At 38.6% G+C, this 22,910-nt stretch overlaps 1 protein-coding gene across 7 annotated transcripts in view; it reads left to right on the top strand.

Moving 5' to 3' along the window:
• Window positions 1–3,456: 3,456 nt before the first annotated feature.
• Window positions 3,457–22,910, top strand: part of MIS18BP1 (MIS18 binding protein 1) — a 48,716-nt gene continuing 29,262 nt past the window's right edge. For 2 of the 7 annotated variants that reach the window (XM_036274790.1, XM_036274800.1), the window contains exons 1-7: window positions 5,203–5,353; window positions 8,682–9,319; window positions 13,510–13,620; window positions 13,908–14,389; window positions 16,513–16,586; window positions 18,953–19,083; window positions 22,690–22,777. In XM_036274790.1, coding sequence (XP_036130683.1) covers window positions 8,773–9,319; window positions 13,510–13,620; window positions 13,908–14,389; window positions 16,513–16,586; window positions 18,953–19,083; window positions 22,690–22,777 — 1,433 coding nt within the window. In that variant the 5' untranslated portion in view covers window positions 5,203–5,353; window positions 8,682–8,772. Of the gene's footprint in view, window positions 3,562–3,987; window positions 4,067–5,200; window positions 5,354–7,816; window positions 7,924–8,681; window positions 9,320–13,509; window positions 13,621–13,907; window positions 14,390–16,512; window positions 16,587–18,952; window positions 19,084–22,689; window positions 22,778–22,910 lie in introns of those variants that run through there. The other 5 variants (XM_036274771.1, XM_036274780.1, XM_036274757.1 and 2 more) reach the window with 5 other exon arrangements.

Below are 22,910 nucleotides of genomic sequence, written 5' to 3'. Positions count from 1 at the left end.
CTGGATAGCCTCCCTGTTGGCTCCATCCTCATCCTTCCAGGCCAAGACAGGGCAGTAGTGGCTGTAGAATTGTATTTTACATGAAGGCTCACAGCTGAGAGAGTGACAGGAGACTAAAATCGTATTTCAGAGCTACATTTTGCAAGTGTAGGATTTCTCAACCTTGGTATTATTGACATTTTAGATTGGATAATTCTTTGTAGTGCAATGGTTGTCCTGCACATTATAGGATGTTTGGTTGCATTTCTAAACATCTAGTCCTTTACTCATTGGCCCCCTTCTCAGTTGTGATATTTGTTTTGTTAATCGTATCCCAAGGATATATTTCCCATTGTTTTTTCAGAGACAGTGGAAGAGAGGGAAGGAGGGAGGGAAAGAGAGAGAGAGAGAGAGAGAGACATCGACTGAGACACATGAATTGGTTGCCACCTGCACAGCACTGACCAGGGACAGGGATCAAACCTGCAACCCAGTACCTGCCTTTGACGGGGAATAGAATTTGAAGCCCTTCGGTGTTCAGTCCAGCACTAACCACCAAACCACACCGGCCAGCACGTGTGATATTTATGTTTAAATGTCTCCAGACATTGCCAAATGTCCCCAGGGGGTGGGGGTGGGGGTGGGGGGCAAAATTGCCCCTGGTTGAGAACCACTGGCCTTGAAAAAGAACATCTTTTTTATAATTCTCCCCCAAATGCCATATGGTGAACTAGTACCCCTAATGGAATTTACCATGGTCCTGGGAATATTCCTCCAGGCTAAGCAGACACACAGGCCTCGTCTGTCTACTACACAGTGTGAGGCTTTCAGTCCCTTCTTCCTATGAGTTACAGACTTAGGACTGGACAGAACATTCCAGGTGGCTAACTAAGAGAAGCTCCTCCTGGCAGACAGAAACTTAAATGAGGGCCCATCCAGAGCATCACCACTGGTGTTCCGATGGACAAATGAGCATGGTCTCTTGGCCTCTGTGCCTTTCATCACACTTTGTAATTCACAAACTGTTCCCAGTGTTGCCTGGAAAATCGTTAGTCATCATATGTAAATTCCTGTTCCTGCACACCCTGAAATATGCTATATGCTAATTACTTCTCATATGAGAAGTGGCTAATTTTTAAAAATCTGTAATTCTGAGTGTCTGCCCTTAATATTTGAAGGTTCCTGTTTCGGCTTATTGTGTTAGCATGGCTGTCTCCATCATCAGACATAGAAACCTCTCATACCTCTATTTCAGATGCTTTGGAGTATGAATGCCATCTCTTCCAAGTCCCTATATTCCACAAAGTTTATTTCATACATGTCACTTAACATGTATTTTAACTCTGGCTTTTCCCCCACAAATCTGGTGCAAATTCCTGTCCTGCCATTTCCTCATTATGTTGCACAGGCAGGAGCTTCATTTTCTCTCTGTGGATTTGCTTCCCTCCCCCCACCCCTCAACTGATTTCCTTACTTGCCTTCACTTGCTTATGTTTTGGATTCTGAATATTCGATGTGCTCAAGACTTAGTGGATACAGGATTTAGGGTCTGCAAAAGTCACTTAAAATTTTTTTTGTTTTCTTTACTGACTTTAGAGAAAAAGGAAGGGAAAGGGAGCGAGAGACATCCATGAGAGAGAATATCGACTGGCCACCTCCTGCATGCCCCACACTGGGGATTTGGCCCACAGCCTGGGCACGTGCCCTCCTCAGAATCGAACTGCCTACATCTTGGTGTATGGGTCCACGCTCCACCACTGAGCCACATCAGCCAGGTTGCAAAGTCACTTTTAAAAACCCGTTACAACCATTTCAGCCAAACTTAATGGAGAACGCGATACTGACTCTGGAGGCATTTTCATGCCGAGACATACAATAAACCCGTCTCAAGCGGGTGGCGGACCGGGCGGGGCTCCAGAAGAGAAGACACAGGATTGGAACTGGGTGGGGTTCCGGGCTGAAAAGCCTTTTTTACTCCTCTGGCTCTTGGCGCCAAGACTGAAACCCGGAGCCCGCAAAGACGCTTCCGGCCAGCACGCCGGCACCTGCGGGGCTCGTCAGGGCACAGCACCGCCGCGCGCAGTCCATGGCGGGGCGCCACTGTCACAGACCGCAACCCAGCGTCCTCGAGATCCAAGTTTCCAGGATTCGAGATAAAGTTCAGAAAACGTCCCACTCCCTGAGGGAACCGCTCAAAGTAAACACCCTATTGCAAGTGTAACTTTGCATTCGGTCCATCATCCCCTCAAACACAAAACGTTTTTCCTCGGTCTCGAATCTCTGACGACCGGAGAAAAGGAAAAGCTCTATCAACACATTCCCCAGACCGCTTCCTCAGACCCCGAGGGAACGGAAAACTAAATCGCACAAGGGACCACCCCAAGGGAAGGCGGTAACCCGGAAGGACCAAACTAAAACCCGCAGCTGCGCCGCGGCGCGCAGGTGACGTCCGACGTAAGACTCTGACGTAAGCCTTCCTGCCGCAGAGCATGACGGGAGGAGGGGTGGGCCGCCGGACGGCGGGCGCCCTGTGAAGAAGAAACCGACTGTACGGATGACTAGAGAGAGAGGCGCGCCCCATAACTGTGGCAACTTGGGGTTACCTACTTCTTATGGAAACTGCATTGGCCGTGCGGCGCGGGGTCGCCCCCAGTTTTCGTGAGTCCGCATGAAGCGCATGGTGACGCCATTCCTGAGCGCTCCAATGCGGTGCCGGCTGGAGGGCGGGCTCTTCGAATTTGAATTCTCCTGCTGTGGTGAGTGGTAGGGAGCCCCGGCTGCGCCTGGGGCCGACCGTCGCAGGGCGCCCACCCGGGACGGCCGCCGTCTCCCCTGCCAGGCCTTCCAGTCGAGGTAGGGCCTCCCTCCCTTCCCCTCGCCGGGCCTCTGGCGCTGCGAGCCCAGCCCTTGAGCATTCTGGCCTCTCGGGCTTTGTACACTCCTGGCTTTGGCGGTGGTTGGAACTACTTGTTCATTAGGTGTGGGCGTTTGTTGCGTGTCTACTACCGTTATCAAGAGAGTAGCCCCCTTTCGTTAAGATTCCTTTCGGTGGTACGCGCTCTAGGCCTTTGTTCTAACATCACTTCTAGGGAAAAAAACTTTATTTGAGAGTGATTACCAAGTAGGAAGATTGTGTGCGTCACTGCCCAACTTTTCACCGTGGGACCCAAGAGCCACAGGGTATAGAGACAATTGATCCATCCAGCTTGTATTCTTCAGATGAAATTATATATTGGTTTTAAACACTTTCAGATGTTAAAATTGATTTAGAAAGTGGAAGCCCCCTTCAACCTTCTTTTCAAATATAAACACTGTTTACAGTAGGTACACTTCCAGATCTTTTCCCTGTGCTTAGTGCTTGGGTGTGCGTTGTGGGGGAAGGGGGGGGACAGAAAAGCAATTGTATGATCTTTTCTGCTGCTTCCTCTTTTAAATCCTCACTCAAAGATATTTCTTCATTGATTCTTAGCTAGAATGTGAGGAAGGGAGGGGAAGAGAGACATCGATGTGAGACAGAGAGACACCAATTGGCTGCCTCTCCAAAGACCCCGGCCAGGACCAGGGCTCGAACCTGCAACCGAGGTATGTGCCCTTGACTGGGAATCTGAAACCCTGACTTCCATCGGAGGGCTGATGCTCTAAACGCTGAGCAAGACCGGCCAGAGCCCTTTTTAAAATATATCCTAGCCACTGTCTGTTATTAACATGTATATATTGCCAGCATAAGGAATTCAAACCTGTAGAGAATTTTTGGAGTTTGAGCCAAACTGACGACATTTGCTGGAAAGCAAACTCTCAGTTGATTGAGAAAAATGCTCTAGAAAATGGCAGTTCTGCACCCTGCTTTATACATGACAATCAAAAAATAAGATGTAAGTGGGTTACATGAAATCCATTGGTGATATATCAGGGAGGCAGGAGAAATCAAAGCAGAGAAATCTCTGGGATTGGATTTAAAAAATGATAGACATACATACCTCTTTTACATAGGTGAGTACAGAATAGTTAACAGTCAACACTTAATAACAATGAGGATTTGTGGTCGCCCTCTGATGCATTGGTTGTGCCCTGAGGGGTCCAGGCAAAGGTAAGTTACCCTGACCTTCCAGAGGTCTGTTAAAAAGTTTTAATTTCAGTTCATCCTTTTTGGTTACTTTAAGTCTCTGAGTTTATAAGGCCACCACACAGGCCTCCTTGAGCTTGTCTGGTTTAGTGTGTGACCACTTTTTGTCCACAATGTTTTTATTAAATACATAGAATTCATTTATATGGATGTAGCAGAATTTCTTCCCATATTAGACATTAAGATTGTTTCTAATTTCCTCTGTACTTTAGTAAAGGTCCTTATATAGTGCCTGTTTAAAAACTTGGGCTTTGAGCCCTGACCAGTTTGACTCAGCAGTTAGAGCAGTGGTTCTCACCCTTCCTAGTGCCTGGACCCTTTAATACAGCTCCTCATGTTGTATGTGGGCATATCTGCATGTGGGCGGACCTGCCTGGAGATGGAAAGAGGAGCGCTGTCTAGATTCCTAAGACCATCAGAAACGTGTGTTTTCCCATGGTCTTTGGTGACCCCTGTGAAAGGGGTAAGGGGTCGCGACCCTCAGGTTGAGAACTGCTGGGTTAGAGCCATCAACCCACAGACTGAAGGGTTGTGGGTTTGATTTCCGGTCAAGGGCACAGTACCTTGATTGCAGGTTGGATCCCTGGTCCCTGGTAGGTGTCCTGTGGGAGACATCCAATCCATGTGTGTCTCTCACATCCATGTCTCTCTCTTTCTTTCTCCCTCTCTCTTTTTCTCCTCACCCCCCCCCCCCAATCTTAAAAAAAAAAAAATCAATGGAAAAATATCCTCGGGTGAGGATTACAAAATAATAATAATAATAAAAATGTGGGCTTTGAAATCAGATAGTCTTGGCTCCGGCTCTTAATCATTGTCAGTGGGACCTTGGACAGGTTATTTAACTACCCTATGCCTTAGTTCATTTTCAAAATGAGAATAATTGTATTTGAGAATTGCTGTAAGATTACTTAGTGTCTGGCATATATGCAGTAAATGTTGGCTATTATTACCACATATATATATATATTTGCATTCTTATGTACATGTTTCTGTAAGAAAAGAAATTTAGAAAAGGAATTTTTTCTTTTTAATTTTTTTAATTGATTTTAGAGAGAAACATCGATTTGTTGTTCCACTTATTTATGCATTAATTGGTTGATTCTTGCCTATACTCGAGTGGGGATCGAACCCGCAACCTTGGCTTATCGGGATGGTGCTCTAACCAGCTGAGCTACCCGGCCAGGGCAGAAGAGGAATTTCTTGATCAAGGGCATACACACCTATATTTTGAAATTGATCTTTACCAAGCTGGTAAGTTAAGAAGTCTTACTATTTTTTTTCATGTGCATCTCTTCATTGATTAGTAAAATGGAGTGTCATTTCACTCATTTTTAGCCTTTATATTCTTTCTGTTAATTGCCTTTAATGTCCTTTGACCATTTTTTGTATTGATCATTTTTTTTAATTGATTCATTTGGTCTCTTTGGATGGTATATATTTTAGTCCTTTGTATGACGGGTACTGCTTTTGGGAAGGAGGGTGTTCAGATTTACCATTTGCCAGTTAATTTACAAGTTCTCTCATTTTTCCCAACTCCGCCTCCCAGTTTTGGTTAATGTGCTTTGGGATATTTTTGACCCATTCCATTATAATAATTAGTAGTAGTACTGCTGCTACTACTACTACAGTAAATTCCTAGAAAAGTTTTTCATGTCTTTTTGGGAAAAAGAGTAACAGTTACATTCAGTATCATGTTTAAGATAATACCAGTTGTTTTATCTTTACTTTTTTTTTTATCCTCACCTGAGGACATTTTTGGATATTTTGTTCAGATAGAGTGGGAGGGAGGGAGGGAGAGAGAGAGGGAGAGAGAAACATCGATGTGAAAGGGACACATCGTGTAGCTGCCACCCGCACAACCCAACCAGGGTCGGGGACAAACCGCAACTGAGGTATATGCCCTTAGCGGGAACCGAACCCAGGTCTCTCGGGACCGCAGGCCAACACTCTAACCGCTGAGCCAAACCGGCCAGAGCTATCTTTACTTTTATATTTACATTTACCATAAATGCTCATAGCTAGCCTGTTCATGTAATGTTTCCCATGCCTGAGTATTTTGAATAAACAACAATTTTTCCCTAGTACATTGGCATTGTCAGTTTTCAGAAAAAAATTATAAAGATTAGATTTTCCAAATAGCTTTAAGCAGTTCATAAAAGCACAAGCATACCATTTTATTTTTTATTTAATTAATTAATTTATTTTTGTTACACATGTTTCTCCTTTTTCCCCCACTGATTACAAGCATACCATTTTAGAATTCACTTTCTGTTCCCCAAAGAAAAAGCTAACGATTTCTTGTTTGTGACTTCTGTTGGGTCAAGTATCCTTGGCCTTCAGGACACTCAGCTCTTTTTTAACTTGAGGAATACCAATTACTGAATCCCCATTATCTAAGGTTTCTTTGTTTTATTAGACTCTAAGCAATATGATTTTTCTTTGTTTTGTTCTTCTTTTAGGTAGGAGGAGAATGGGGCTTCAGGTGTTTCTTGATGGCCTCTACCCAGTTGTGTTTTGGTTTTATTTTGTATCTGTTCTGCATAGTCTCTATGGTTAGAGAAAATCCTAGGTGATTTTTTTCCTCCTCATTATCCCTTTGTTCCATCAACTACACTGAAACCACTGTCAGCTACTGGAAACTCTTGGCTTCTGTTGAGTTGCTATTTGTCACATAGTGGGACAGAGGGGCTCGAAGAACTGTGACTTCCTGAGAGGGAGTGGAATATAAGGATCTTTAAAATGTTGATTACTCACCTCTGCATCTTACTACATGCTTGAATTGAGAAGGATGAGGTTGGGCAACATGAAAGAGGAGTATTGGAGGCTTTCAATGTGACTGTAATTATCTGCCTTTAGGTGAAAACATATATGTGTGTGTGTGTATTACACGTTGTACTTATTTTCTGTTCTGTTAGTTAATTTGTAGTTTATACTTCCTCTTGTCCATTTCAGTAGGTTCTGAGGAATTGAGATTGTGTAAACCTACACGTATTTTGCTGTGCAGTTGTCCCAGTTTACTCATTTTTATTTTCGAGATTTTAAAGTAAATGGCTAGTGAGTGTTGTAACTCCTAGCACAGGATTTTTGTCACTAGCACTTTGCTACACAATCATATGTGATGGTACATATTTGCTGAATTAACATTCTCTGGAAGAATTCAGTGGTTTTTGTGTCACAAGGCTAGTCTCCCAAGATATCTTTCTTTGTCAGCTCCTGTTATTGAAAAATGTTTTCTTCTGTTTTTCTTTTCTAAACTGTTGGATAAAATAGTAGTTTGTGTATGAATTTTTAACTTGTATATTTATTTCTCACAGAAGTTAACTATAGGTAAAGATACTTGGTCGTCAGTCTGATTGCTTTAGTATTTTCTGTGATAGGTTTTTTATGTTTATATGTCAAAGAACTATTGGAATGGTTATAAATTTAGCAGTAAAATATACTTTAAGTCCTGCCCATATGACTCATTGGATTGAGCCTCATCAAAGGGGTTGAGAGGTCCTGGTTGGATTACTGGTCAGTGCACATGCCCAGATTGCAGGCTCCATCCCCAGTAGGGGGTGTGCAAGAGGGAGCCGATTGATGTTTCTCTCTCATGTCAATGTTTCTCTCTCTCCAAAAAATCAATAAAAACATACTTTTTTAAAAAAAGATATGCTTTAAATCTAGGCTAGTAAGCTCCTCGGGCTAAAACATTTTATTTACCATTTATTACAGAATACAACTATATGGCTTATCACCTAGAACCTTAATTTCTAGGTGTCAGATATAAAATTTGTACATAAGAAACAAGCTAAAACAAGTCTAAGACCATGTATGCTCAGGTACATGATTTTCTTGAAAAATTCTACATAGCATTAAAATATTAAAAAATTTGAATATAATTTACTTTTGATTTGAGGGTTTTTCAACTGAAACCTCGTAATTGAAATGTTCTGCAGCATAAATCAGGACTCAGGATTACTTAACTAAAAAATGGAGATTTTTCAGCTTTTATTAAGATATATGATTGTATCTGCTGCCTTAAAGTTTAAGTATCTAAAGGGAAAAACTATATTTGTGAAAATTAATCTTTATATGCAGATGTTCTCTAATGCTTTTTGATGCTAATATTGAGATTCAAGTAAATTTCAAAAACGGTCAAAATTCAGTTCTTAGAACCATTAAGTAGATGTTTTGGTGAATGATGCTTTTTTTTTTTTTAATACTCAGTCGAGGATATGATATTTGATTTCTAGAGAAAGAGAGAAACCTTGGATTGATTTGGTTGCCTCCTATATGCACCCCAACCAGAGATCGAACCTCCAACCTTTTGGTGTATGGGGTGACACTCCAACCAAGACCCTTGACCAAAGTGTGAATGCTGTTTTTTGTTTAAAGATCACACTGCTCATCTATTGAAAAATAATGAAATGAGATAACAAAAATATAAAATCTGAATCTGACTTGTGAGCTATAGGTTATCCAGTGTTTTTATAAACCAAATAAACTTTTTAATTAGTATAATGTTATGTAAAGCAAATAAACTTAACTTTCTGCACCAAAGCATGATAATAAAGGTTGATTTCACATTGAATTACAGGTTCCTCTGGGCCCCTGCTGAAGATCTATCCTGAAAATTGTGTTTAAGTAACCTTTCTGACAGAGGAAGTTTGTTGCTTCTGTTTATCAAGATGATTACAACACCTTCAAAACATCCAGGAATTCACTTGTCCTCAGAGACATCTTCTCAGTGGAGAAATATGCCCATTCATGCAGTCTTTTTTGACAGCATTCCTTCAGGCACACTTACTCCTGTAAAAGATTTGCTGAAATATCAGAATTCCTTTTTAAAATTGAAGGACCATAAAAAGAATCAGTTCTCAGAAATGACATCTTTTCAACATAAAAATGTATTTCATTCTACCATGCTAGCAGAGCCTAGCACCTCTAACAGTCTTCTTAATATTGATATCAGTGCTATAAAACCCAATAAGAATGGATTAAAAAATAAAACAGACTATGAATCACCAGGAAAAGTATATCAAAGAATGAAAGAAAAATTACTGCGTAATCAGCAAAAACAAGCATCAAGAAACAGTAATTTGTTGGAACCACCAAAAAGTGAAGGCAACAAAATTCTTACACGTAATGGAGCTGAGAAAAGAGTATTACAACATACCTACCTCTGTGAAGAAAAGGAAAACAAATTATTTAGATCAGAAAACAGCTTATTAAGAGGTTAGTTATATTATGTGTTGGTTAAAAAGCTATGAATGTGTTACTCATTGTGTCCAGCACGGTTTTAGATATTCAGGATACAGCAGTGAACAAAATAGACAAAAGTCCCTGCCCTCATGTAGTTATCTCACATTCAGGTGTTAGAGATCAAATACAGTAAGTACTTTTTGTGGTATCATAGAAGAGAATTGCTATGGAAAGAAACATGTAGCAGAATAAGGATGATAGAGTTAGAGCAGGTTGTAATTTTCAGTGCTTCAAAAAGAAGGTGGCGTTTGAGCTGAAAATTTGAAGAAGATGATAGATACAAATAGGTTTATTGGAGAATGAGGAAGGGTGATTCAGACAGGTAATAGCTGGTACAAATGCCCTGAAATTCCTATGTTATGTCAGGAATGTGCCTCATAAATGTAAGGACTAGCTATGAGATTAATGTATCATGAGGTGAGTGTGCAGAGCTGGGGAGATGGGGAAAAATAAAAGGGTCAAATAATGTAGGGCCTTACAGGTAAATATAAGAGTTTGGGTTTTTACTATGAGCAAAATAAGGAGCCATTGGAAGGTTCTGAGTAGAGGAATGACACAACCTGACTTATATTTTTAAAATATCATTCTGGCTGTTAATTTGAAAAGTTATTGCAATAATCCAAGTGAGAGGTGGTGTTGCCTTGGTCTGAGTAGTAGCAATGAAGATAAGAAGTGGTTGGAATCTAGATATATTTTAAAGGAAAAGCCAGTCACATTAGCCCATAGATAGGGTGTGGAATGTAGAGAGATATAAAGGATGACTCCAGAGGCTGGCTTTTGTTGCTTGGTTTTGTTTTTATTATCCAAACAACTGGAAGGATAGGGTGATTGAATTGAAACGGAGTAGACTGAAGGAGGAATGGGCTCAGGGTCTTAGTTATTTTTGTCATGTGAATTTTGATGTCTTTTAAAAATGGAGGTGTAGATATGACTTAGGCTGTTGAAAAAATTGGTTGGAATTTAGGGACGTAGTCCATGTAAGAAAAATATATTTGGGAATTATTAGTACCTAAATGGTCTATAAAGCTATGAAATAAGATGTGATAATCAAGGAGTAAGTATAGAAAGAGAAAACATTAAAGAAAGAGTTTTGAGGCACCCCAAAATTTAGAAGTTAGAACAAGGATAGAAAGTATTGAAGGCCTCTTAGAGGCAGATAAAAAAGGAATAAAACTAGGATTGATACTTTTGAAGCCAAAAGAACAGAAAGCTTTAAGGGGAAAAAAATCATAGCTGTGTCTAATACTGCTAATTGGTTAGGTAAGATGAAGGCTGAGATTTGACCGTTAGATAAGAACGTGGAGGTCATTGGTGACATTTACAAGGTAGTTTTGGTGGAATGGTAGATGCGAAAATGTGATACAAGAGGGTTCAAGAGAATGAGGAGAGAAATGGACAATGAATATAGACAGCTCTTTTTAGGGGAGCTAAGAAATATGGGAAGTGTGGTTTTAAAAGATTTTGTTGTTTTTGATGATTGGTGAAATAACTTTAAATTTAAATTTTTTATTGCTTTTAGAGAGCAAAGAAGGGAGAGGGAGAAAGATAGAAACATCATTGAGAGAGAACATCGATTAACCGCCTTCTGCATGCCCCCCACCAGGGATTTGGTCCACAGCCTGGGCATGTGCAACCTCTTGGTGCATGGGTTGATGCTCAACCACTGATCCACACCAGCTGGGCTGAAATAACATTTTTTTTTATCCTCCCCCGAGGACATTTTTTTCATTTTTGTTCAGATAGAGAGGGAGGGAGGGAGGGGAGGGAGGGAGACAGAGAGAGATATCAACGTGAAAGGGACACATCAAGTGGTTGCCACCTGCACAACCCAACCGGGGCCGCAGACAAACTGTAACCACGGTACATGCCTTTAGCGGGAACTGAACCCAGGTCTCTCTGGACCGCAGGACGACACTCTAACTCCTGAGCCAAACAGGCCAGGGCTGAAATAACATTTTTGTATGTTGTTGGGAATAATCAAGTAGGGGAGGAAAAACTAAGATTGGAATTGATATCCTTGAGTAGCTGAGAGGGAATCTAAAAAAGGTTTGGCCTTAGCTGGGAACATTAACAGATGGATCATCAGTCAAACAAGAAGGAAGGCAGTTGTATGACTTTAGAAATAATCTGAAATAGGAAGTAAAGTCAGTCATCAGCTGAGAGTGAGGGAGTATTGGAAGCAGATATTGAAATTTGAGGAGGTGAAAGTTTGAATAGGAGAGTTGTAGGCTTACATTTTATTTCCTGGGCAACATTAAGGACCTACTTGAGATTTGTGGACATGAATTTAAATAAGACCAACCAGTAAGGTTATGAGTTTTCCTCTCACCCTGTTAGCTGCATAGGTACTGGTGGGAAATAGGCAGGGTGTAGAATTTTATCAGGATTGTAATTTAGCCAAATAGGGTGAAGTAAGAGAGAGAGACAAAGTAGTTGAAGTGTGTGTGCAAGGTGATAACCATAGTTGGCCATGAAATTTAAGTTGGCTAGACAAGGAAAGAGGACCTGAAGGAGGTGAGGAAGTGTGAAGTGCAGATATTGTCGAGATAGTCAGTGGATTTGAGAAAATGGTCTGGAAAGATAGAAAGTGGTCAGAAACGGGGATACATGAAATTGAGATTTTAGTGCGTTAATAAACACATGTTATGTATTATCTTATTTAACCCTTTCAGTAAATGCTATGGTAGATGCTCATTTAATAGGCTAGGAAATGTGACTTATTAAAGAGGTTTTATCTGCCCTGTGTCTCACAGATAATAAGTGATACAGGTCTTTAGACACTAATTCACTGAGCCCCACCGGCAAATACAGATCTTTAGAAAGCCCGTGGTCTTAACTACTACACAATAGATTGTGGGTGCTTTGTTGCATTTCAAAGACAGTGATATATTTAGACACAAAAAGAGTTTTGTAGGGGAATTTAGTCTGGAGGTGGAGGAGTATACAAAAGAAACTGTTTCTAATACAGCCAGGGAGAAGTAAATGAAATATGCCCATTAAAGCACATTTTATATATAAAGTGGAATTAGAGAGAGGAAGAAATAAATAACTGACCGCTTTGAGAATCTGATGACTCTTCCCAAAAAAGACACATTCATACAAAGTTTTGTATGTAGTTTCAGCGATGTTTCAGAGAACCTACATATGGATGTTGGAATCTCAAGTAAATGACACATTATACAGCATATTATATTTGATCAAATTACCTGCTTTTCTTTACTACATTGCCCTGCCATTTCTGTAGAATGACTTAAAAAAAATAGACATTTAGCCTTTTATAACATATCACTATAAAAAAACTTTGTGCCCTGATTGGTTTGGCTCAGCGGTTAGAGCGTTGGCTCGCAGACCAGAGAGACCCGGGTTTGGTTCCTACAAGGAGCACGTTACTAGGTTGCAGTTTGCCCCTGGTCCTGGTTGGGGTCTTGTGGGTGGCAACCAGTCTATTGTCTCTCTTACATCAATGTGTCTCTCTCTTCCTTCCCCTCTATCTGCTCTATCTGAAGATAAATGCAAAAATGTCCTCGGGTGAGGACAGTGGACATGGACAACAAACTGGGGAAAGGGCAGGGAGGGAGGGAAAGGGGGGAATCAGTGGGGGGAAAAGGAGAAACATCTGTAACAAAAATTAATTAATAAAAAAGAAAGAAAAAAAAGCTGACATTTTGATTTTCAAAAACAAAAAAAAAACAAAAAAAAAATTCTTAGCATAATGTAGTTATAGAGAATAGGTTGAAAGCAATAAAAGGGAAAAACTTATGTAACTGTCATATATTACACAAGTATATATACTTTTTTGGTCTGATCATTACTGAATCTAAGTATTTAAAAGATTTTTAAAAGGTTTTGTTTTTTGTTTTTTTTTTAATCCTCACCCGAGGACATTTTTTTCCATTTTTTGTACAGATAGAATATGGGGGGGGCGGGGAGAGAGAAACATCGATGTGAAAGGGACACATTGAGTGGCTGCCACCCACATGACCAACCAGGGCTGGGGACAAACTGCAACCGAGGTATATACCTTTAGCCGGAACCGAACCTAGGTCTCTGGACCGCAGGCCGACGCTCTAACTGTTGAGCCAAACTGGCCAGGGCTAAAAGGCTATTTTTTTTATTCTCAGTGACTAATACATCTCAACTTCTTTCTTTAAAAAAAATTTCAGCGTCAGTCCAAGAAGTTCCTCCAGAACCATCAAAAGATATTTTACTCCTGGTCAAGCCAAAGAGTCAGTGTCAACAAGCAGAGAACTCACCTCTACACAATTTAACTTATGGTAAAGTGCTTTCAGTTTTGTTTGGTTTGGTTGGGGTTTTTTTGGTTTATTTGAATGTATTTTTTAAGGTTCTAGATAATTATTTTCCCTATATAGGTAGTAAGTTTTTGACTGTGGATGAAAGATTAAATCATGATAGCTAGAAGCACTCAGAAAGTCTGCAGAAGCGTGGAACATTCCTAACCTGAAGACTTATTTTTAATATACAGTATTAAATTGTCCTGTTTCTCTCTTTTAATTTTATATGATTCTTCTATAAAGTTTATTTGGCTTTGTATTTTTTGCAGAGCTTCCGATTCTGAACCAAGAACATGAAAATGTTTCACCTGCAGGAGTGTCCAACAGAGCATTAACTGGAGCTCAGTTGGCAAAACAAATTCTTTCAAAGGAGAATACAGGTGTAACCACTAAATTCAAAAAGGACACATTTGTTTTAGAAGGTGTTGATTCTGACTATGAAAAATGCCAAAATACTACTGTTGAGACTCTCAATACTAACTGTGTTTCTATAAAAAATGGCAGTCAATTAATAGTTTCTGATAATGAGGTAACAACAAGAAGGACTTCACAAGAGGAAATTAAGGAAGGATATGAGAAAACAATGCCCAGAGAAACTGATCATCCAGGTTCCATAAATGACACGTGTAAAATTGTGCTTGCAACTCCAAGATTTCGTGCAACAATACCTCGAAGATCAAAAAGATGCATTTCAAAGCTTCCTCCTCCAAGTATATGTCAAACTGCTACAGATGGAGTTAAAAGTAATAAGGTAGGAAAAAACTTGAAGGCAGATGTGTATTTCTGTTTTTATCCCTGTTCTTCAAGAGCTTGAGCGTATGCTCTCTCATTACTGCTATTTAATGTACAGGTAGTGGGTTGAAAGAAAGAAGGCCCAGGTATAAAGTCTTACCTTGCTCTATTATTAGTTGTATAGTCTTCAGCAATTTACTTACTCCCTTCTGGGATGAACACTGATTTTACTATTTTTTTAAATTTATTTTTTCCTGATTCTTGGGTTACTAGTAACAAAACAATTAAAAGAGAAAAGAATTACATATAGCATTTAAAGATTTGAGAATGTTTTCAGTTGTAAAGTAACATAGTGATCAATAAAAGAATTCAGACCATCAAACTATGTTACATTAGGACATTCTCAGAAGAAACTGGAACAGAACAAGTTCAAGGAGAAAGAAACAATGTTAAGTTTACAATTGTTAAAGGTTTATCCATTAATTTGTAAAAGGATGATGGTGGGTGTTTTCCAGAAAGAAGCCAGAGGTCTATATGGTCCTCAATTTCTACCCAGCAGCTCATTAAAATATTAAATAATGTCCTCTTTTGCTCAAAATTCTCCAGTAACTTCTTATCTCAAGAAAACACTAAGCCTTTACCATGGTTTACAGGACTATACATAATTCAGTCCTGTACATATTCAGCCTCATCATATAGAGCTCAACTAATATTCGCTGAACGAATATTTTGACATTTTATATAAGCAGCATGGTACAGAGTTCTAGAGCCAGAATTCCAGTTTTGTAACCCACCTGTGCCATTAACTAGCTGTGTGTGTGAAATGGGTAAGTTAAGCTAGACTTTACAGAGTGTCTTTATAAAATGTAGTTAATAATACCTGCCTTCTAGTGTTATGAGGATAACCTGAGTCAATACATCTAAGGTGCTTGGACTACCTAGTGTTAACTTCTATTTTTAATGCAATCTGACTTATTCTTTGATGTACATATCTCAGGTAGTTCCAAATGTGGAAGTAGGGGGAAAAAAGGAATTTTATTGCGTCTTCCCCAAGTCCTATCTATAATTTTTTAAATGAACACAATTGAGAAGTACACCATTCCATTTTAACATCTTTTTCTGACTCCGCATAAAACTACCAGTGGAACGTGGCCAATGTGGCTCAGTAGATTGAGCATCATCCCATGGGCCAAGGGGTTGCAGGTTTGATTCCCAGTCAGGGCACATGCCCAGGTTGTGGGCTCAATCCCCAGTTGGGGGCGTGCAGGAAGCAGCCGATCAGTATTTCTCTCTCATCGATGTTTCTGTCTCTCTCCTTTCTCTTCCTGTCTCTAAACTCAGTAAAAACTTTTTTTTAAAAAGGTTAATTTAAAAGAAAAACTACAACTGGAGAATTTGTCTTTATATGTAAATTTATAAGTTTATATATAAAGTAAATGGCTTGTCAGATTAGTTATTTTATGACTTTGGGCTACTATCATCAGAAATAATTCTTACATAATAGAAACTAATTTCTTAGCACAGGTGTTCGCAGAAATTTTCCTTTATGGTAGTAGTATTTTATCCTAAAATAAGAAATTCTCTTAACTGTTCAGGTATTTACTTTAGAATAGAATGCTGTTAAATATAGATTAATAGCAATCACCTTTATAGTTTATAGAAAATGGAATGCAACTTCAAATCAACTTTGCCAAAAAAAATTTGTGTGTGTGTGTGTATATGCTATATTAGGGATAAGAGTGATACTGACATGTATACTATACAATTGACTCTTCTCTCCAAGTTATTGGGTCTTTTGATGTTTTAATGGCTGCCTTAGGATTTTAGGTGATCCCCCCGCCCCCCAGTAGTTGAGATATTAGATAATAAGAATATTTAAAGTATAATTGATTCTGGATTATAAAATGACTATGTAATACAACTTCAGTTCAGACTCTCGCCATGCATCTTTTCTGTTTTATTGTTTATAAGAGTTTTTAACTTACTGCTATTTAAAATAGAATGTGATTTTTATATAAATCAGCACTAAGGAATTATTTGGGTGACTTATGAGTTTTTTCTTTTAATTTAACGTAAATTGATTTTGCAGTGCTTATGCTACAAGTAATGCAAAAGTATATATTTTATTTTATGTTTGATTAGGTAGTCCGGTTACAGGAATGGATGATTAAAATAATCAACAGTAACACTGCTATATGTGTAGAAGGAAAATTGGTGTAAGTATAACATTCGAATATTCTTTTGTTGTTGTTAATTCTCACCCAAGGATATTTTTCTGTTGATTTTTAGATAGAGTGCGAGGGAGCGAGAGAAAGAAAGAAAGAAACATCAATGTGAGAGGGTTACATTGATTGGTTGCTTCCCACAACCCCGACTGGTGTGGGGAATCGAACCTGTGACCCTTAGGTCTGTGGGCCAACGCTCTAACCGCTGAACCAAACTGGCCAAGGCTGAATATTTTTTTTTTTAATCCTCACCTGAGGATACTTTTCCATTTATCTTCAGATAGAGAGGGAGGGAGGGAGGGAGGAAGGAAGGAGAGAGAGCAGGGTTTGGGGGGGAGAGATATCGATTAGTTGCCTCCTGCACAACCCTGACCAGGGCTGGGGACCGAACAGCAACTGAGGCATGTGCCCCTGATTGAAATTGAACCTGCTACTCTTTGGTCCAGCGGCCGACGCTCTAACTGCTGAGCCAAACTGGCCAGGGTTGAATACTCTTTTACTAAAAGAAGATACTGTGTATATGAGCTTAAAAAGAGAAGCATGAGAAGTATCATCTTCCTACAAAACAAAGACTGCAAACTAAAGGCAAAAAAGTAAAATGACTATATGTGTTGATTGTAACCAGCTTTCTTGCTTTTGCCATTTAGGTTATTTTTTGAATAGTGACTGCTTAAATTCTACACACAGTGCTTAATTTTTTTCCCAGAGGTTTAATAAGTTGACTGGTATTTGTTGCTTAAATTTATATAGTTAGTTAATATCTACTCCATGCATTTCAGTTCAGCTTCTAAATGCATTTCAGTTCAGCATCTAAATTGGATAACCATACATAAATGACTGATCCATACAAGGAATCAAAATTAATTTAAAACTTTGCCATACAGCTACATATTACATAATTACTGGTACTTTCTGGTTCTCCCTAAGTGAAAATATCAGATGAGGGTTTTGCTTAATTCTGCTAATTTATTAGTACCATTTCCTATTCTTCAAACTCAGTATCTTAGTGGTAAAAAAAAAAGGAAAGAAATTGTTAAAAAAATTTTTTAAAAAAAGCTTGTAATTAAAACAATACAAGATATCACTGTTCAAGATACTTAACCTGGAAGTTTATAAGTTGAGTATGTAAACTCTTTCTTGCCCACTCCATTTCTGCCTGCCTTGTGCCCATTTGCTGAATATCCAAGAGGCAGCGTAGATTGCTTTGGTTGGATTTCCATTGCTGCTGCTTATTGACTGTATGGTTTGGGCAAATTATGTATTTTCTTTCAGTCTCAGTTTTTTCACCTGTATAGTGGTGATAATAATATTACTACCTATTGGGTTATTTTGAGAATTAAATGAATTATATTTTTAAAGTTGAGAAACTGGCCCAGCGAGTGTGGATCAGTGGTTGAGCATCAACCCATGCATCAAGAGGTCACCAGTTCAATTCTTAGTCAGGGCACATGCCCACTTGTGGGCCTAATCCCCAATAGGGGGCTTAGGAGGCTGCCGATCGATACTGATATTTCTCCCTCTCCCTTCTCAACAAAAAATTTTTTTAAAAGATTTAAAAAAGAACTTGAAAACTGAACTTTAAAGTGCTATTTAAGTGTTTATTAAATAAAATTAATACAGTAAAAAACAGAAGGAGAGGTTATATTATATTAAGGGACAATGTATGAATTTAGTCCCATTTGACCAAATGAAAGGAATTTAATGTCTTATTTAGGCTTAGATTTAGTATGTTTATTACTAGCTATTTAATATATCTTCATATTTCATTCTATTTTATATTTATTCTTAGCTTCATTTAAGGAAGTATGGAGAGTAGATTAATGAGTAAATGATTTGAAATTACAGTTTCTTTTTTCCTTGAAACTTCTATTTTGTACTTTCCAAAGAGAAGAATTAAAAACATTGGCTGTGTAGTGAGGGTAGAAAACCCACAAGATTAGATAAATTCAAACTATATAATTGCATGAAAGCTAACATAGTATAGGCCCTGAGAAGAGGATGGGGAATCATTCTTTGGAAATTTAGCATCAGTTAAGGTGGAATTGCAAGCACTGTCAACACCAGGTATTTAGAGACATACCCGGCTTCCTTGCTAATGATATAGTTTATACTAGGGGTATGGTTTGGTCGCAGCACAGTTTCTTGGCATATACTCTGAGATCACATGAGCCAATCAGTTGAGTTCTGTTGCATTGTTTGGCCCTCAAATGTTTTATAATTAGATTAACAATGTTAATTGTAGCTAGGATGCAAATTTATAACTTTCTATTATAAATTGATATACTTATCTATATACATTGTGACTACTGGTAAAATGTGAATATTTTGGCCTCAACTAAGTTATTTTTTCCTCCTAGAGACATCACTAACATATATTGGCACAGTAATGCAATTGTAGAACGGATTGAACACAGCAAACTTAGAACATTATCAGGCAACATTTATATATTAAAGGGAATGATAGACCGGATTTCCATGAAAGAAGCAGGTAATGACTCTGTTAATTGAGTTATTTTAATAAACAATTAACTGTATTTCTAATAGTGATATATATTTTTTACTTTTAATTCAGTGTTTTAAAACTGATTCAATCAAAACTAAAAATAACAGAATTGACAGCATTATGTAAAACTATTTGACAGTTTAAGTCCAGTGATTTTTTTTTTTTTTTTTTTTTTTTTTAAATCAAGTGAAGTTTTCCTTTTTTGGGAAGAATTGCTTTATGAGAACATAATTTAACTCCTTAGGTCCTCTCTTTGTTGAACCTGCCCAGCACAACCCTAGTCTTGGTATAATCTAATTTCCTGCCTGTGACTTTCGCACACCCAAAGTGACTGATGAAAAACACTTCTGAGCAGTCTACTTTTAAATTTATGATTACTAGCAACAAGTTGTGGTCCCTTAGTGCCACTTGGTATCCTACCACATTCCTCTAATCCATTCCTTCTCCTATTCTCCTTAATGACTACTTAATATTTTTACAGACCTCCAATACCTCCTCTCTCCCTCTCTCAAGTGGGGAGATGAGGTGAGGCTGGGAGGGTATGACCTGAGCAATAGGAACAATCAAAACATCTTCTCATATGTGCTTACCTCCTTGCATCTTGATCTGCTTTTATATGGATGAACAGTCCGTGTTTCTGTGTCAGCCTCTCATTTTTACTCTAGCTCCTGTTTTCGCTTTTACTCAAAGATATCACTGCAGTAATTCTCCCTTCTGTTAAAAACAATCACTCTTTTATTTTTTTTACTGGGAAATTCCTCTTTTTTTCAAAAAATGTTTTTATTGACTTTTTTTTTTTTGCGAGAGAGAGAGGAAGGGAGAGAGAGATAGAAACATCTATGTGAGAGAGATATATCTATTGTCTACCTCCTGCATGCCCCCCACCGGGTATCGAGCCTGAAACTGGGACCTCCCAGTCCGTAGGACAACGCTCAATCCACTGAGCCACCCAGGCTGGGTGAGAGCAATTCCTCTTTTAACCACACGTCTTTTAACCATTATTGCTTTTAATTACAGAAAAATAACTCAGATGATTTGTATCTAATTCCTCTTGAGGTTTTTTTTCCCATTTTTCCTTGAATTCTCTTTAATTATGCTTTAATTCTCAATTCTTCACCAAAACAGCCTTTATCAAAGTCAGCAGTGGCTCCCACATTGCTAAATCCAGTTCAAACTTGACACAATTATTCATATTCACTCCTTGAAACACTTGCTAAACTTGGCTTCTGGAATATCATATTCCTATTTTTGCGCTACTCACTCCCTATTCCTTCTTAGTTTCTTTGCTCATTTTCCTTTTTCTTCTTTGCCTCTTAATGGGGTAGGTGAGGGCTAATTCTACACTTAGTGCCATGCTGATTTCTTTTAGGCATTAAATCTTATCTTTATGGTGACAAATGCCAAATTGATATCTCTAACAAAAAATACTGTCCTAGCCCTGGCTGGTTTGGCTCAGCGGTTAAAGTGTCCACCTGCAAACCAGGGAGTCCCAGGTTCAATTCTGACCAGGGGCACGGATCTCGGTTGCAGTTTGTCCCTGGCCCTGGTTGGGGTCATTCAGGTGGCAACTAATTGATGTGTCTCTCTCACATCGGTGTTTCTCTGTCTCTCTCACCCTCCCGCTCAGCCTGAAGATAAATGTAAAAATATCCTGGGTGAGGATTAAAAAAAAAAATACTGTCCTAGCCACTAAACTCATTTTCCTTCTGCCTATTTGACACTCCATTAGGATGTCTACAGGAATCTCAAACTTAATACACTCATGCATCGCTTAATGACGGGGAGGGATACATTGTGAGAAATAGCCTGTTAGGTGGTTTGTTGTGCAAACATTGTAGAGTGCACTTACGCAAACCTAGATAGTACAGCCTACTACATACCTAGGCTGTATAGTGTAGCTTATTGCCCCTAGGCTACAACCTATACAGCATATTACTCTACTGAATACTGTAGGCAAGTGTAATGCAATGGTAAGTATTTGTGTATCTAAACATACAGCAAAAATATGGTATAAAAGATAAAACATGGTACTCTGTATAGGTTACTTGCCATGAGTAGAGCTTGCAGGACTGGAATTTGCTCTGGGTGAGTAAGTAGTGAGTGAATGTGAAGTTAGGACATCACTGTACACTACTGTAAACTTTCATCACTGTACACTTAGGCTATACTAAATTCATAAAAAAATATTTTCAATAATAAACCATAGCTTACTATAACTTTTTAACTCTAACTCTATAAACTTTAATCTTCTCAACTTTTAACTTTTGCAGTAACTTAAAACACAAACACATTGTACAGCTGTTTAAAAATCTTTCTTTATATCCTTATCCTTTATTAATACCTGTAATGCATTGTACTGTGACATCATGACATTACAACATCACCAGATAATACAAATTTTTTGATGTCACAACTACAAAGTCACGAGGCAATACAAATTTTCAGCTCCGTTATGATCTAATGGGACCACCTTCGTATATGCAGTCCACTGTTGATTAAAACGTCCTTATGCAATGCATGACTATATATCTAAAACCTGATCTTCTGCCTTAAATCTGCTTAGTCTGCAGTCTTCCCCCTCTTTCCATGCTTGCGATGGCTAAGCAAAATCTTTGGAGACATCCCTAAATCTTCCATTTCTCTCACACCCACATCTAGTGTGTCAGTATGTTATGGCTTTGGCTCCAAAATATATTATGGCATTATCTCCATAATATATCCAGAACGTAGGCCTCTGTTGACCACTGTGGTCCAGACCTCCTAAGACCTTGTAATCTATGCTCCCCCACTGCCTATTACCCATTTGAGTAGCCTCCTAATACTTACTAGCTTCTCCTCAGTACACTTTTAGTTTTTTTATTTTACTTTTTAATCCTCACATTGATTTTTTAGAGAGAGTGGGAGGGAGGAATGGGGAGAGACAGAGAAACATCAGTGTAAGAGACACATCGATTGGTTGCCTCTCGCTTGCATCGAGCCTGCAATCCAGGTACATGCCCTTGACCAGGAACTGAACCTGAGACCCTTTGGTACAAGGGCTGATACTTTAACCCCTGAACAACACTGGCCAGGGCTCCTCACTTCACTTTAACTATGCAGTTCTCTTTGTTCTACAAATGGACCAGGCACAGTCTTGCCTTTATAGCCTTCATTTTATTCTCTCTGCTTCCAGTGTTTTAACCCCATATTGCTACATGGCTTACTTCAAATCCTTCAGGCCTTGACTCAAATGATGCTATTTCACTAAGAACATCTCTATCTTTTTTTTAAAAATGCTGTCTGCATGAATACACTGATACCTCTATTCCCCCTCAACTGCATAATTTTTCTGCATAGCATCAATGACTGTCTAACAAGATGTTTTACTCACTGGATGCTTTCTGTTTCACACTAGAAGGCAAGTTCTCTGAAGGCATAGATTTTTAATTTTATCAATTGCTGAATCCTCAGTATCCATGGCAGTGCCTGCCTGGCAAATAGTAAATAATATATATATATATATATATATATATTTTAGTGATTTAATGAATTAATGACGTCTCTTTAAAATTCTGGGTTTTTGGATAATTTTGTTTGTTTGTTGTTAAATAGGATATCCAAATTATCTCATAAGGAAGTTTCTATTTGGCTTTCCAGAAAATTGGAAAGAACACATTGATAATTTTCTAGAACAATTAAGGTAAAGTACTTCTAATATTTTAAAAACATACTTTATTGAGGCATAATTTGTATTTGATAAACTGCACCTATTTAGGTATATAGTTCGGTATTAAAAATGCATGTACCCATGTAACCAGTATAAAGTGGTTTTA

Source organism: Molossus molossus, unplaced genomic scaffold (genome assembly GCF_014108415.1).
Source record: "Molossus molossus isolate mMolMol1 unplaced genomic scaffold, mMolMol1.p scaffold_m16_p_1, whole genome shotgun sequence".
Taxonomy (NCBI): Eukaryota; Metazoa; Chordata; class Mammalia; order Chiroptera; family Molossidae; genus Molossus; species Molossus molossus.
This window is presented reverse-complemented; position numbering and strand designations above follow the sequence as displayed.